The 16,533-nt window shown below is 41.6% G+C and overlaps 1 protein-coding gene across 1 annotated transcript in view; it reads left to right on the forward strand.

Annotated features, from left to right (window-relative positions):
- SNRPB2 (small nuclear ribonucleoprotein polypeptide B2) overlaps positions 1-16,533 on the forward strand; it is a 63,283-nt gene that overhangs the window by 32,982 nt on the left and 13,768 nt on the right. The window contains exons 2-3 of the mRNA XM_086927731.1: positions 2,308-2,395; positions 5,590-5,762. Coding sequence (XP_086783857.1) covers positions 2,332-2,395; positions 5,590-5,762 — 237 coding nt within the window. The 5' untranslated portion in view covers positions 2,308-2,331. The remainder of the gene's footprint in view (positions 1-2,307; positions 2,396-5,589; positions 5,763-16,533) is intronic.

Raw genomic sequence — 16,533 nt, forward strand, 5'->3', positions numbered from 1 at the left:
TAAGGGAGGTACCCTAATGTTTGGAAAAGGGACGGGTCTGTTTAAGAACCACTCCCAGTTACCCAGTGGGAATGGAAAGCCAGATCATCATAATGATAGAAGACACAAACCACTGACAGGTGTTGGAAGTAGTTTGTGGGAAATAACCTATACCATTGCAGAGCCTCCCTAGGTGCCCTATTGGGGACTGAGTTAGAATGTGATTACAGTGATGGGTGATGTCCCTCTCTACACCTAGAGGTCCACGCTTGTGAAGAGCTGAGTTTTTTTTTTTTTTAATCTTTTGATATTACGTGCTGATCACACCTGAAACACTGAAGGTATCTGGTGAGAAAATGGGCACAGTTGGCTGACAAGAAGCCATCTTAACAGCGCCTATCTGTACGGGTCTCAGGAATTTTGCGTCACTACTCGTGGACAACCCAACAGCACCTTACATCTAGCTTAGTTCTGTATGCTCCGTTCCTTTGGGTACCAGCAAAAAGGCATGCGGGCAGTGCCTCTGAGGAGCTCAGATGAGAATACCATTGCTCTTCTCCTCCTCCAGTGTTGGGATCATGTCAGCGTGGTTCCATGGGACCGCTTTGATTTCCCTAGTGTGTCGCCTAACCCGCAGAGATTTTGCGGAGTGGCTATGTTGCATAGTGGTTGACTCCTCACCTCCCCCCCCCCCCCCCCCCCCCATCCCTTACTGTTCATTACTTTGTCCTACTTCTTATCCGTGAAGGTATATTTCACATCCAGGTCAAAATAAAATCGTCAAGAAATGCTGCCAATACAAGCTCCTGCCTCCCTTATCTTTGTGTCATAAGGGGGCTGGACTTTCTTCCATTTTCCTGTCACTACCAGGCATTTGTCAAGACCAGGAAAGTGAGAGCGAGTAGGCAGGCAATTAAAAATTGGATTAGTAGACCCAAGAGTAATGAGAATTACCTGCAAGTAATCTGGACATTACTTCTATGTCCTTCGGTTTAGTTGTTACTTAGAGATATACCAAAGCCTAGAGACCTTGACAAACAATACATTGAAAGGATACCTCAAAGTAATTTCTGTGACACGGACATAAAGATTGTACACCTAAATCCTTTTACGGATCCATGACCACCTCTGGGCCTCCTCTCTTCTGCTTCTCAGGAGTATTGAACCCCTACTTATGTGTATATGTCCTTTTCACGGTTTTTAGATTTGAAAATCTTATCACTCTAGTTATTGTGAAAGTGAAGCCTAGTCTTATTAAGGAAGGTTGAGGATTTTTGTTCTGGTACTATGTTCAGAGCTTGTGCGAACAAGTCAAATATAGATGGAGTCGCAATAGTCTTCTGTTTGACAGCATCTGTCCAAGCACCCTTTATTATCCTGCTCGATATTCTCCTTGTCTGGTGCATGTATGCTTCCCCCCAGCACAAAGAGGGGATATACCTGTTTATACAATGATGGAACATTTCATCCTAAAAGCCATGAAATTTGAAAGCAAGACTAAACATTTCAGCACCGTTTCAACAGTGTAGTTCATGCCATTTACTTCAGAATGCTCATGTATGGCATGGGAGATTCCACAGTTGGCAACATTCTGAAAGAATGCTGTTGTCCATAGTGACTGGAGACATGAGAAGATATAATCTATACTAATTTAATTAGTAATTGGGGGAAGGAGGGCGCAGCATTTCTTGTTGGGTTGTGGCATTTGAAGTTAGGTGCTTCCACCGACTAGGCGGTATGTGGAGCAGACGTCAGTTCTTGGTCTCACGGTTTCAGATTAGTGTTTGACATCCTGGGAATGGCCTTCTGGATCGTAGTTGTTGGATCATCCATATGCAAAGTTGGGTACTGACATAAGTGAGGGAGCTGAGCCTTCTGTTGTGAGGATACAGACTAGGTGGATTCAGTTGCAACTCTGTGGCAGAGCTAAGCCCTCTTGCTAAGTAGAGTTTGGGGAACAATTTTTTTGTAGACTATTTTGATATTACTACCCTCTAACGCATTGAAGATGGAGATTGGTCAACGACGGGCAAACGGAACCTTTTCTACTCAGACTATTTTGAAAATGTTATGAAATGAATAGTAAAGGTCTTTTTTCTGTCTCATCAAAATTGCTTGCGCTCCAAATGCTTGTCATATTTTTACACCATGCACATAGGATCCTCAGATGGTATTCACAAAGAAATGAATGAGGTTGTTCTGTCAATCATTTTGACATTACTGCCTCGAAAGCTTGAGTCTTATCGTGAAGCACTAACATTTCCCAATCATTAAAAACGTTTTGCCTGCCACTGTCAATGCATACTAACATTTGTTCCTCTATTGCAGACTGTTAAAGGAGCGAATTACACCATGGATATCCGGCCGAACCATACAGTGTACATCAATAACATCAATGATAAGATCAAGAAAGAAGGTGTGTTTTTGGGCAGGGTCATTTGGTATCCAACTATGAACTAAGGATGTAGGGCTTATGTGTGTGCCTTGTAGTGTAACAATGAGGTGGGGTGGGGGTTCAGTTTGTGAGTGGGGCGGGGGGGGGGTGCCTGTTGTGCTATGTGCAAGGTTCTGATTTACATCTATATTGGTATGAAGGGAGTAGAATTGTAACGTGTATCCGAGCAGAGCTGTACGATACGTTACGATAGTGCAGTAATACGAGAAAAAAAAGTTAATTTGGAATAGCTTGTAGCTGACTGGAGGAATGCTCGTTGTGCTGGAAAATTCAAGTGATCCTTCTGTCTAGGTTCTAGTGTCTGGCCTGTTGTCGTTAAGATGAGCCACTTTAGAAGAGTTACACTTTTGCTTCTGTGCTGAGTTGTTCTAAGGTTTGCTACACCAGGGAACAATTTGAGCACACCAAGCACTCATTCCCCTAAGGAAGTGCTTGCTAAAAGTCTTAAAACGAGAGCACTGAAATGTGAAGCGATTGTGAGTTCACAGATTAAATACACATAGGCTGCAGCAGTGCATGCTCCTCGCTTCGCTCTGCCTACATGCCTGAACACGATGTAGCTGTATGGATACTGTACCCATAACTGCTTTAGTTTCCACTTCTTCTGCTTCCCTGTATATTACGTAGTGCCTTTTTGTAAACTTGGCAACCCTCTTTCGTAATAAGATACCTAGATAAGTTGTATGAGGCTTTGGTCATAATGTAATTGATTTTATAGCTTAAGTTTGATCGTTACTGTACACACTTTCATTTGCAGCCACCCAGCCCGTGCTTCTCTTTATTGTTTGGTATGTATAGAATGCAGATAGACCATTTGAAGCCTCAGTGCTCTATATAAGAAGGCTTCGCTAATAAGGGAATGTGGTGCAGTTATTCTAAGGCTCTGATTTCAGATGTTTCCAGACTTGTAGAATTCGACACTTCCGAACTCGGGCCTACCTAGGAGAATGATTTTAAGGTGTTCAAATTCCGGTAGCAGGAACAGAGCGGTCTGCCCGTCTCTAGTTTAAATCTTTGTATGTCCGCACCAAGATCTTGCATTTATAACACTATTTGACTAAAAGCCACTGATGTTTCTTGAGGATATCTTTCGTTTGATTCATGCAAAAGGCATTAATAATTAGTCTGGGTGTGGATATTTAGAAAAAAATATTTTCAGTTCCTTGACTGGTTAATTCCTCCTATTGGGTGCTCCCTACAGGGTAGTTTTTTTAGGCCCAGGGTTATAGACCTGATGATGGTGATTAAAAATATGTCTCAAATTACATATGCTTTTTGAGATAATATGAAATGACCGAACTGTTGTGAAGACAAAGTAATCTTCATTGGAAACATCCAATATCTGAAGGTCTTTCTCTTCCTCTGGCCGAAGCCTTGTTATTTTTGTGGTCTGGCTTGACGGTGCAGCTGTCACAAGGCAATTATGTGAGCATCACTAGAGAGGGGCTTTGGCTCTAACTACATATTGGAAGCCAGTAGTACGTGTTTTGGTTGGACAGAAGTTGTGTGCTTCCACAACAAAAGTGCTTGCCCTCCACACAGCTGTAATCATTTTGTTTATTTATCCATCTGTCAGAATTTGAACTTTCAGAGACACACCCATAGCACTGTAATGCTATTACAGTGTCTTGGGTATCCTGATAATTTATTATGCTGGTCTCTTGTAGCAGCACAGATTAGAGGAGGGCAGTCATTAACCTACATGCATGTTTAGGTCTGGCTTGACAGTCCAACTGTCACCTTACCTTTATTATTCTAGTTCTTTGCTTCCACACACATATATATATATATACCCAATCCCATGCTATTTACTTGTAATGCTTCACATTACTGTACAGCATAAAGCCAGACATATTCGCATTGCCAATGTTTCTTTTTAGAAGTCTTCAACCAAAACCTTTTCTTACCCCCTAGAGCTTTTCAAAAGGAGCCAAGCTTCAAGGGAAGCCCTCGCTACTTTTTCATTTTATTCAAATGCTTTTCTTATTTGCGGAAAGAGTCTTACTAGGCCTCTTGGTTCACATCTAGAGAGAAAAAGACAATGAAAGGTGTGAGTATTTAAACTGTGTGGCTGTATGAAGTGATATAGTAGTGACTGTTTTAATTTCTTCCGACTAGAGCTTTTTGCAGAGTCAATGTAGCACACTCCAGCCCAAGTTATTTGTAAATAGCAATATCTAGCTTTGGTTGGCCTTACACACAACTGCTCTTCGTAACACAAGATAAAATCTAGTTTCCTTTCCAAGCATGCCACTATTAACTATAGATCAATTCTGTCACCCAGTTTGCTCTGAAGTTGCACGTCAGTAAGACTAGTCTTGCTCGTTCCCCACTTTGCTCCTTTTCCATTCTAGCACTAGTTATTTTCAGCGCCATAGAACTGGCAAACTGAAGTAGAAAGTACTATTGAATACATATATTCTTCTGTGAAGAGCACAGCTATTGATCAGAGTGCTTCTTCCAACTAATCCGTTCACAGCATAATGTGTTCTTTTCTGGTATCCCATACGTGTTGCTGTTTTCTGTGCAGAGGGCTGACAGTATTGCTCACAGCTGTTTCATAAGATAACTTCACTGTCTTATAGAAAAGTGTTCCGGGCGCAAGTCAGGAATAATATTAGAATAGTTGGAAGTGATTTTGTGCCTATAGCCCCCAATTTAGAGCACTCCATTGACTGCATATTCTGCCTCTGGAAATTCCTGCAAGGTCAGTAAGAGGAAAGCTAGCTCAGTCTCTGTAAAAGAGACACTCAAATTGAAGGGACACCATTCCTTTCCATTAACCATGAGGCGTATTGGAGGACTGGCCCTGATATGCTGGCACCCTGATCGCGTCCACTGTAATTGATTGTTATTATGTAGTCCCAGGAAAGTATAACAGCAACGGCCATATTTAGCAATGTGTTTTTGTAAAGCAAAGCATATACTGCGTAAATGTACTGTGTGACTTTACAATATATGCATCTTTTAGAAGAATGTTCCTATTGACTCATGGTGTCCATGGCAGCTTATTGACCTATATCAAGAGGCAGCTGTTAGGTTTGGCTAATTTGTCTAGTTTGTTTTGATTGAATGACCACAATATGTTTTAGACTACTTTGCATTTTTACTTCACATAAGAAGGCCATGATGCTAATGTTGTATTATTTCCACAGAATTGAAGAGGTCGTTATATGCACTTTTCTCCCAGTTTGGTCATGTGGTCGACATAGTAGCTTTAAAGACCATGAAGATGAGAGGACAGGCTTTTGTTGTATATAAAGAGCTGAGCTCGGCCACAGGTGCTTTACGGCAGTTGCAAGGATTTCCCTTTTATAGTAAACCAATGGTAAGCATTACCTTAATTGTTAAACTTTGTTTCCCGTAAGTGAAAATGTTGAGGAAGTTTGAATTTGTTGAGACAAAAATCCTAGCTCACCATCCAATGAAGATTTCTACATACATGTTTATAGCCCTTGTTATTAGGAAATATGACTCATTACAAACACAATATCGGGTGAAATGGGTTTCTGTTTCCAGATCTTCAGAGTGCTCTTGATAATTTGAGGCAGCATCACTCTTTACTTTCTAAATGAACAATTATCTTGGCGCAATATTAATGTGGTGGTGTGATTTATGTTGGCACCCCACCATTTTCGTGAAATGACTTCCTAGTACTTGCCAGAGGCAGATTTTGATCTCTGTACCGATGCAGCCTTACACCATAAGCACAATGTTTTAATTCCGCAGGTGGACTGTTAGTTCAGGAGATCTCAATACTCTTGCAGAAAGGCGTGATAGAACTAGTGAATCAGTGGTACAAAGGAGTCAACTCGAAAAGAAAGGTCTCAAATAAGGCGTTAGTCTCATTTTGGATTTGAAAAAGGCAAACAAATATGAGATGGCAGAATAATTGAGCATACTGGCTCTTCATTACACTTTTCCACATACTCAGCAAGGCAGTTGGATGTGTGCTTTTTTCTAAGGTTCCATATTCTCAAATATCAATACAAAGTTCTTTCTTTTGGACTGGGGTTTGCTCACAGAGCTTTGTCAAAAGTTGTCAGTAATGCCATCTTACTTCGGCAGTAAGAGAGTGTTTCTCCATATATTGACAACTGGTTAATGAAAGCCTCTTCTTGTCCCAAGCACCTTCAGGACCTACAGTTAACCGTAGATCTACTTTTCAAGTTGTCATCACCTGAATATCAGTATTTTGATATTACTTCCTACAAACCTAATTCCATGCTTAGACATGCAAAAAGTAAACGTCTTTTTCTTAAGCGGTTTCTTTCCATTTGCTAGAAATTCCTGAATCTTCAAACCGTACCGTATCATTCTGTTTGTCTAGTGTTGTCTCTTCTGAGATCCATGACCTAGTGTATTTTCCTAGTTTAGGAGCAAGGTTACGCTGGAGACCTCTGCATTCTTTTTTTGGAGGAACAGTAGCGCCAGAGATCAGGGAGCTGGGGGTAGTGACGTACAGCTGTTGTTTCATGGTCTCCTGTTCTTGAACTGGTGGTGCAAGAGAGCATCTTCTGGCTGGAGTACCACTCTGGCCTGACATTCCTCAACAAACTGTGGTGATGTGTGCCTCTTTCGATGGATGAAGTACACATATAGGCAGTCTCAACACTCTGGGCTGCAGTCTTCAATGGTGAAGGCATACCACCTCGTTGTGTTGGAGCTGAGAGCTGTGATATCTTTCTTGCTGGAGATCAAGCTGAGCCCTCTTCGGCTTCAGACTGACAACCTCGTCTGATAAATGTTTGAACAAGCAAGGGGGTACAAAGCTGAGGGTGCTCTCCCAGGAGCCTCAGGCGATCTAGCACTGGATGATCTAGCACTGGATGGTTGTGAGAGGAATTCGACAGACGGTAGTGTGTCTCCCGGCTGCAAACTGCAGAAGCATACAGACAATGTAATTGTTTTTTAGAGTAACACCTGTGGATTCTGAATGATGAACTGTTTCCTTGCATCTTTCCAGCTACAGCATCCAGAAGTAACTTGTTGCTACAGACGAAAACACAAAAATACCCTGTTTATGCCTCCTGTTTTAAGAACCTCTGTCCCTTAGTAATGCACTTTCGATATGGAGAGTAATTCTGCATGCCTTTTTCCTCCGCTCCCTCTTCTTCCGAGGGTGATCAACAAGTTCAGACTCTGCAATCAGAATATGATCATCATTGTCCCGAACTATCCTTGCCAGTGCTGTTAAAGGACCTTCTTCAGATGTCCATTCTGCCACACACAAGACTTCGTTGAGGTCCTATCTGCTGCTAAGCTCCTGAGCTCCTACAGTATGGACGCTTGAAGTTGCACGATAACTGTGTGACCATTGAGAAAGTCAATGTGCCAACCTACAAGGTGTTAATTTGCCTTCAAATGAAAGAGGCAAATGCATCCAAGAACATGCCGAAGTCTGGCTTGCAATTTTCTCCTTTAGAGTACAGTTTCCTTCAGCTGCTGCTCATTGTAAGTTTCTTTCTTGGGCATCCTTTGTCACTATTCTAATGATGGCTTGTTAAAACCTTCCAGGAAAAAAATAGTTTTCCACAGTTAGAATTCCTCCTCCTCCCTGGGAATAGAATGTGGTCTCTCCAGATTGATTGGACTTCCCTTTGAGCCAACACACAAGGCTGATTCATCGGGGAAAGCTTTTTCTAGTGGTGGTTATATATGCATGAAAGGAGTGAGCTTCAAGATCTCAGGTACCGATGAACCATACTAGTTGTCACCATAAAAGTGTAAATAAAAACTCATAATTCGTGAATGTTTAATGACAATTTGCTTCAAAGTGCCACACAAATCAGGCTGTCAGAAGTTGTTAAATCTTGATGTTAAAAGGGCATTATGAAATTATTTGGACAAGACCCCCGAGATCTCTAAGGCTAAGAAACTGTCCTTGTGGTGTGCCATCATAAGACTTGTCTGCTGTAAGCACACCATAGTCCGGTTGAACCTTTCTTGAATTTTTACTGGTTATGAGAAAGAGGAGAGGCTGCTACTGTGGATCATATGAGAAATTCCCTTATTGACATATGTAAGGTGGCACTTGGAGGTCAGTCTATACTTTAAATATTGGCTGGACTCTTGAATTTGAATTTGAATTTAAAAACATTTATTAAGCGCGCTTTTACCAAGCGGTTTCATGGCGCTTTTCAGATTACGAACAACAACAGTGGCAAGGGGAGATTAGGCAGCAAAAGCTCTGGAGAAAAGCAAGGTTTTACTCTTACTCTAGGATGTATACATTGGTGGGTCAGGCTTCTCCTTATAACTTATTTGCCTCAAGGTTTAGTTTTGTGGCCCTGATTGCACTTTCAAGGTTGTGTTAGTTAGCTGCCCTGCCTTACCTTTTTTGACTATCAGAGGGACTTGCGTAGTAAAGAAGGAAAAGGTTACTTAAGTTGGACATTCTCCTTGAAGTGATCAAAGTTCTACCCACCTCCCTGCTGTTGCGGGGTGGCATGGATGTTGAACCGGTTATAGTACATGTGCATCTTTCCAATTCTCACAAAAACAAGCTACTTAACTGATACCCTACAAGAAATGATGAGCTTGTGCAGTCTTCTAAGGTTCTTGAAGGGGGGTCTAGTTGAATTTTAATATATATATATATATATATATATATATATGTTCCATACCAAAGAAGAAATCGCTGCACACTTCTTGATGTTTCATGCAGTTGCTTTATTTTTCAAACGTGAGACAACTCCCTACGCGTTTCGAACTGTAGTTCCTGTTCACGGTAGTTTTAGTGATTTGTCCCTCTACTATTTCTATGTTTCTGCCTGTGTACACACCCTATGATTGACTAGGGCATGCTGGGACTTGTAGTTTTATCAAATTTAGCCTAATGCTTTACATTACACATTGTGGGTTTTTACATGACGGCGAGGAGTCATTTTAGTTACTGCATATAAAGGCGTTCCCTCAATTTACAGGGAAATTGCGCTTTTTGACGCTCGTGAAACTCGCGTGTGTAATCAAGACTCCATGTACCTGAGAATTGACTGTAATGCGTAACTTTTAGGACTGTAAAACTACAAGTCCCAGCATGCCCTAGTCAATCATAGGGTGTGTACACAGGCAGAAACATAGAAATAGTAGAGGGACAAATCACTAAAACTACCGTGAACAGGAACTACGGTTCGAAACGCGTAGGGAGTTGTCTCACGTTAGAAAAATAAAGCAACTGCATGAAACATCAAGAAGTGTGCAGCGATTTCTTCTTTGGTATGGAACAAATTGAGACACTGTCCTGGTCTCATCGCTGGCACCAACTGGATTGAGCTCCCGCTGCGACAGGACATCTTGTGTGTTCGTATTCACTAACAGCGGAGAGCCCGGCTGCTTACACACCGCGATCCCGGCACATTCTACGGCCCTGGAGTGGCAAGACTGAGCTGATTGAAATCTGAGGATTGAGACGGAAAACAGCAGAGACAGAGAACGTTTCCGTGTAAACACCTGGTCGAGCGCCGACGCGCTGAGTCGGAGGACCCTGCGCGCATTCGGGAGTCTCCCAGGTAAGAGACACGCCTCTGCTAGCAAACAAACAATGTGTATTGAAGCCGCAGTGAAGCAATCGTGTGAATGATAAGCGCAGCAATGTGCGGATAGATAACAAAGACTAAAACACTTACTCGCACGACGAGCTTCTCTTGATAGTAGTTCACCAAAACGTGATTAGGGGTATACTATATAAACTTACCCTTCTCTGAACTAAAGAACCATTAGTGGCAGTGTAACGGTCCCTAACAACTCCTGTAAAAAAACTTAAAACTGTCAACAATTCAGCATACAGAGACTGTGTTTGCAAGTGGTAATAATGGAAGAAAGGAGAGCAAAAAGATTAACAAAAGCAGAAAGCATTTTCCAAACAGGCAAAACAACGGAGAACAAGGATGAAACAGCAACAATGCCACAATAGATTACCACCACAAGTAAAATGTTATTCACACAACTGGAAAAACTGATGAGGAAAGAAATTTCGAGAGAATGGGAAATAACCTTAGAAAAATATGTGGAATGTAAAATGGTACCGAGAGGACTTCGCATTTTTACCTTGCGAAATCAACCAGACACGAAGCCCGACATGCTTGAAGAATGGGGCAACAACAACATGGGGTGTTCAAATAATATGATGTTAATCATCATCAAATACGCAAGAATAGAAGTGGAAGACCTACATAAAAAAATTCCAGAAATAGAAACAAAAATAACGGCTACAAATGAGGAGACTGGCACACTTAAGAAATTGAGATGTGAAATGGAGAAAAATTTAGATAAACACGAAGAAGAGGTACAGAACCGCAAGCACCGTAAATTCTGCAGAGATCAGGACGATTACAAATATGGCACTATCCTGACTTTTGCCCAAAAATATGACATTTACAAACAACAATGGGGAACAGGCATCACAACACCTGGGGAGCAAACAAGCGGATCTGAATCAGACTTCAGTGAGGGCGAACAAAGATGCCCTGGACTACGTAGATTTTCTTTTTTAGACGAGATGCAGTTGTTGTATCAAGTGCAACAAACACCGCAAAGCAACACCAGAGGCCGTGGACAGAACCGAAGCAGATCGAGAGGAAGGGGATTTCAAGCCCCAGGAAACCAAAGCGCAAAACAAGACGCAGCAAGCGCACAGGGAGGCAGATACAATCTAAGGGCTCGAACAGACAAGCGGAAATAACGGAACCACAAACAACAATCCCCAACCTAGTGATCAACCTATCTAAATACAATCTTACACAGACTGAAATGAACTTACTAAACAAAGGACTTTCTTTCTGTCCGGAAACCCATCATGATACAACTGAGACTAAAATAGATCTCTACAAATACACAAGAAAACTTAAATTAAAAAAATTATTTGCCAAGAACTCCATGAACAGAACCAAGGCACCAGAGGAGATAGAACCATCAAATCAGGTAGCAACATATCGGACATCAGAAATTCCGCAAATTCGAGTGGCCTATGAATTGGCCAATGAAATCGGGGAAACACAAACACCAGACACCCAGGTATTGGATGAAATGGGCATCATATCAGATGAGCGGCAACATACAGAATTCAAACCAAAATCGAAATTCTGTCTGATCCTCCACCCTAGCAATAAAATTGACATTTTTTATGAACTTGTGATGAATGAAATTGAAGAAATGCCCAAGAATTACAACAAGAACAGAAAAGAGAACCTAACCAAAGGTGAACGCCAGGCGATACAGAGCCTCAGAAACAACATTCAAATTGAAATCAAACCCGCAGATAAGGGCGGAAACATTGTTGTAATGGATAAAGAACTCTACATGGAAGAAGCTATGAGACAATTGAACAATACAAGTAACTACACTGTACTAACAAGAAATCCAACAGAGAAAATGAAACTTGAAATGAAATTGAATGCTTGGTGCCGACAAGGTTTGATAATTGATGTAGAAAGAATTTTTAATGGTCGAGAATCCGATCACTCCGACCATTTACTTTCTACCGAAAGTGCATAAGACTCTTAACAAACCTCCTGGATGCCCGATAATTTCAAGTTTTGGCAGCCTTTATGAAAATGTTTCGAGTTACGTGGATCATTTCATAGCCCCAATTGTACCCACCTTAAGTTCTTATATAAAAGATACGGGCGGTTTCTTACGAATCCTGATGGAGACGGAATGGCAAACAGATTACTTGTTAGTGACTATCGATGTGATATCGCTATATACATCAATAAATCATGACATTGGATTGATAGCGATTAACTACTTCCTTGACCAACAACCCATTACCCGGAGAGAACATTCAAAAATGATCATGGAAATGATCTTAATGTGCCTGCACAATAACGTATTCCTTTTCAATAAAATTATTTATGAACAATGCTGTGGTACAGCGATGGGAGTTTCCTTCTCTCCAAGCTACACTAACCTCACCATGGGATGGTGGGAGAGAAGCGTGGCTTGGAGAGAAGAAAACGATCATCACATGGCCAAAGTGGCTCTTTGGCTGCGTTTCATCGACAATCTTTTCCTCCTGTGGAGAGGCACTGAAGCAGAATTCCAAACATTTTTCAATATCCTTAATGACAATCAAGTGGGGTTGAAATTTACATACGCCATCAGTGCCAAGGAGATAGTATTCCTGGACACAAAGGTCTATATAGCCGATGAAAAAATTCAAACCACTGTCCACAGGAAAGAAACTGCGACTAACAGCCTTCTCCATGGCTTGAGTTTTCACCCCCAGAAGTTAAAAAAAGAGCATCCCGTATGGCGAACTCCTACGGATGAAAAGAAACTGCTCGGAGGATACTGAGATGGAGAAGAAATTCAAAGAAACGAAAGAACGCTTCAAACAGAGAGGATACAAAACAACAGACCTTAACATATGTGAAACAAAAGCCAGAATGAAAACAAGAGCGGATACGCTTATAAATAAAATAAGTTCTACAAATCAATCCACAGAAGAATCTTTACAAAACACAAACAAAAAAGAACAACCACAGATGATAATGACTTTTAGCAAAGAAAGCTACAAAATGCAAAAAGCCATGATTAAATTTTGGCATGTACTGCGCAAAGATCCGGACATAAGGATGTCCATAGGAGACCATCCTTTGATCTCGTATAAAAGAGCGCCAAATCTCGCAGATCAATTAACCCAAAGTCACTTCGAAATGAAGAAACCAGAATCCTGGTTGGAAATGAGAAAACGTGGATTTAGCAAATGCGCAATCTGCAAGGCGTGCAAGATTGGACGAAATATTAAGAACTTAAAGGACTTTGTAATCAGCACAAGTATAACCTGTGAGTCATCATTCGTCGTCTACATGCTTCAATGTTTTTGCGGAAAATCTTATATTGGAAGTACGACATGTTCCCTAAAAACTAGGCCCGACACCATGAGAAAGTGCATAAAAGCAATAGAAATTTGCTAACCTTTTTCATTCTGGACCAATTGCTAAGAACAGAGAGAGGGGGAGACTGGGTTAAGAAACTAAGGCCCTTAGAATCAAGGTACATCATTATGCTTCAAACAAAGAATCCTGGGGGGTTGAATAACGAAGAGGAAATGTGGGTACACATAGGGTAATATCTCCACACTGTAGGAAGATTCAGAGTAGAGTGTGTCACCTTCTAACCTGTTGCCTGCAGCTAGAATGCTAGTATACTTACCGCATCTATATATGATCACTGTCACATATTACAATTGTACTGATATAGCCCATCCAGGGCAGCATAACAACACTATATGTGACACAACGGGCACTACCACCTAGGCCTAATACTTTGAACCGAATAGTGAAACCCTGAGAAGTGCGCTTGTGATTTGAACAAGTTAAGCGCCCATTTCGGGCTAAATAATTATGGTTATCTTGCACAAAATGTAAGATACCCACATGCGTTGAAAGTAAATGCGAGGAAATTGCATGAAATATAATGATTGATCTGTTATATTGACAAATGATTATAATCACAATGATTTCGGACACTATAAGATGGCCGCCACATATCAATGAATGTAATTGAAGTGCCTTTTTTATGTTTGATTTTAATCACATGACAATGTTTTGAAGAAACTTGATTTAAATGCAAAAGTGAGTCTCAATCAGACAACACTGGCGTAGAGACTACGAAATTTTGACTGGAGTGTCCTTAATTGTGGAGCAGTTCGTAGACGTGGGAACTGTGTGTTTGTACCTATTGTAACGCACTCTACCGTGCGGTAATGAGGCCCCCGAGGTGAAGAGGAGCGACAGTTGGTGGCAAAGTGTTTTGGGGATATATATATATATATATATATATATATATATATATATATATATATATATATATATATATATATATATATATATATATATATGGTACACCTGTTTCTGTTTTTATTTTATGTGGTTTGCCTTATTGTAAGAGGTGTTTTTCAGCCATATGTACTCCTGATTTAATAATTTAGCTAATTGGGTGACAAAACATTAAATTGTGTTATTTAGCATGTTTCCGATTTGATTGAAAAACATGAAAAGGTCTTTAAAATTTGGATCTTTCTCATGGACAGAGAAATCCTACCTCTCATGTATTCTGAGGTAATACCCATGGTAAAGAACTAGAATTACATGTTGTGGGAAATTGGGCTACTGTTTGAGGGGGTGAAATCCTACTCAAGTCACAACGAATATGCTGGTTAAATTTTCGTCACAAGTAAGCCCCAAATTAACCTGTGCTTAACCCTCTGGTAGCTTGGTTCAAAAGCAGTCAGGCTTAACTTGGAGGCAGTGAATACAATTTTTATGCAGCACTTCAAGCAAGAATAAAGTGAAAACACACACACAAAAATGCCGCACAGATTTAGAAAAATAGAGGTAAATGTAATACATTATTTGAGACCAAAACAAGAAAAATCCAATTAGTAGAGCTGGAGATACACACTTTAAAAGGTTTCAGTTAAAATGGTGCGTAAAAACACAATGCACCAACTGGTTATCTGGTCGCACCAGACCAAGATAAAATCACAAGTTGAGCAGACGGCAATGGAATGTGGGTCAGATACAGGGTCCAAGTTGGGCCCTATGAACAAAGTACCTCAAATCCTGGTTACAGAGAATTGGGTGATTCCTTGACGAGGATGCGTCGTGCAGCTGCGGTTCCGAAGGGCTGCTACAGGGATGTGTTGCACAGTGGCTGTTCTGATGTGGAGTTGAGATGCGCTGCATTGGGTTTGCTCAACAGGTCACAGCTTGGGTGCCAGACCACCCTCCGACCACTTCCAAGGGCCCAGGACTGGGGTGGCACAACTTGGGGCAGAGTCACAAAATTCAGAGCCCAAGTGCAGGGTTCAAAGTGGTTGGAGCCCTTTTTTTTGTCCATGAGTCTCTGATATGGAGTCCAACAACTAGCCCTTGGCGTAATTCTGGTGGTCCTAAAGAGTTAGGTTTGAGGGTCTCAATTTAGATTTGGTGCGAGCTTTGAAGTAGTAGACTGTTCTGGAGGATACCACCACCAGAGGTGTTTAGAATTTCCTGCCTCCCTGCCTTGGCCCTGTCTTGTCTGGGGGCACAAAAGACGAGTGTGCTAAGGCAAAGCCTTCGGGATGTGCAAGTGTGGTAGGTGACAGCTCAACCGCTCGATCAAGTCAGAGATGGCCACACCTACCTCCAGGTGCCTCACTTTCTGGGAGAAATACAGAAAGACCAACTGCCAGCTACACCTAGTCATGTGTCCCAGAATACAGGCTGCTGGCACCAAATGGTTGGGACAAGAAAATGGCAACATCCTAAAAGTACAAAAACAACAATTGATGGACAGAATGGAGAACAATGTTGTATATTCACCCCAGTACAGAGATCTTGGCCTTAATCCATCGTTTTTTTTGCTCCCCATGCCATTCCAGTTTGGACCCAGCCATATGCAAATAAGTCGTGACCCTGCGCCCAATACGAACAGGCCAGCCCAAACTGCCATGCCAGGTCCTCCCTGGACTGGAAACCAGCATCCTAGGACCGGTTTCGGGCTTTCAGCCCTCATCAGCTAGGATTGCTTATCTCCAGTGTCATGGAGAGCACTGGACCCATGTCTGGGCATACCCTCAGGGTGACAAATGCAAACACAACAATTGATGGACAGAACAAAGTACAAAGATCTGAGCCTTACTTAATCCATCGTTTCTTTTCTCACCATGCCATTCCACTTTGAATGATGATGGATTCAACCTAGATCTGTGACTGGGGTGAGTGTCTGAAAAGTTTCAGTACTCCGTCCATCATCTCCTTGTGTTTGCTTTGTCTGCCCTAAGTTGGCAGGGTATGCCCAGATGTGTGTCCCATGCTCACTTTGCCACTGGATTTAAGCTAGCCTAGCTGATGACTGGTATTACCCAGAAACCGTTCCCAGGATGCTTGTTTCCGGTCCAGTGAAGATATGGCTTGGCAGTTAGGCTGGACTGTTCCCATGAGGCACAGGGTCAAGACTGATTTGCATATAGCGATGTCTGAACTGGGGTGGCAAAGTGAGCTAAAGAATGATGATGGATTCAACCCAGATCTGTGACTGGGGGTGAGTGTCTGAAAAGTTTCAGCACTCTGTCCATAATCTCCTTGTGTTTGCTTTGTACTTCCTAAAAG

Source organism: Lissotriton vulgaris, chromosome 6 (assembly GCF_964263255.1).
Source record: "Lissotriton vulgaris chromosome 6, aLisVul1.2, whole genome shotgun sequence".
NCBI lineage: Eukaryota > Metazoa > Chordata > Amphibia > Caudata > Salamandridae > Lissotriton > Lissotriton vulgaris.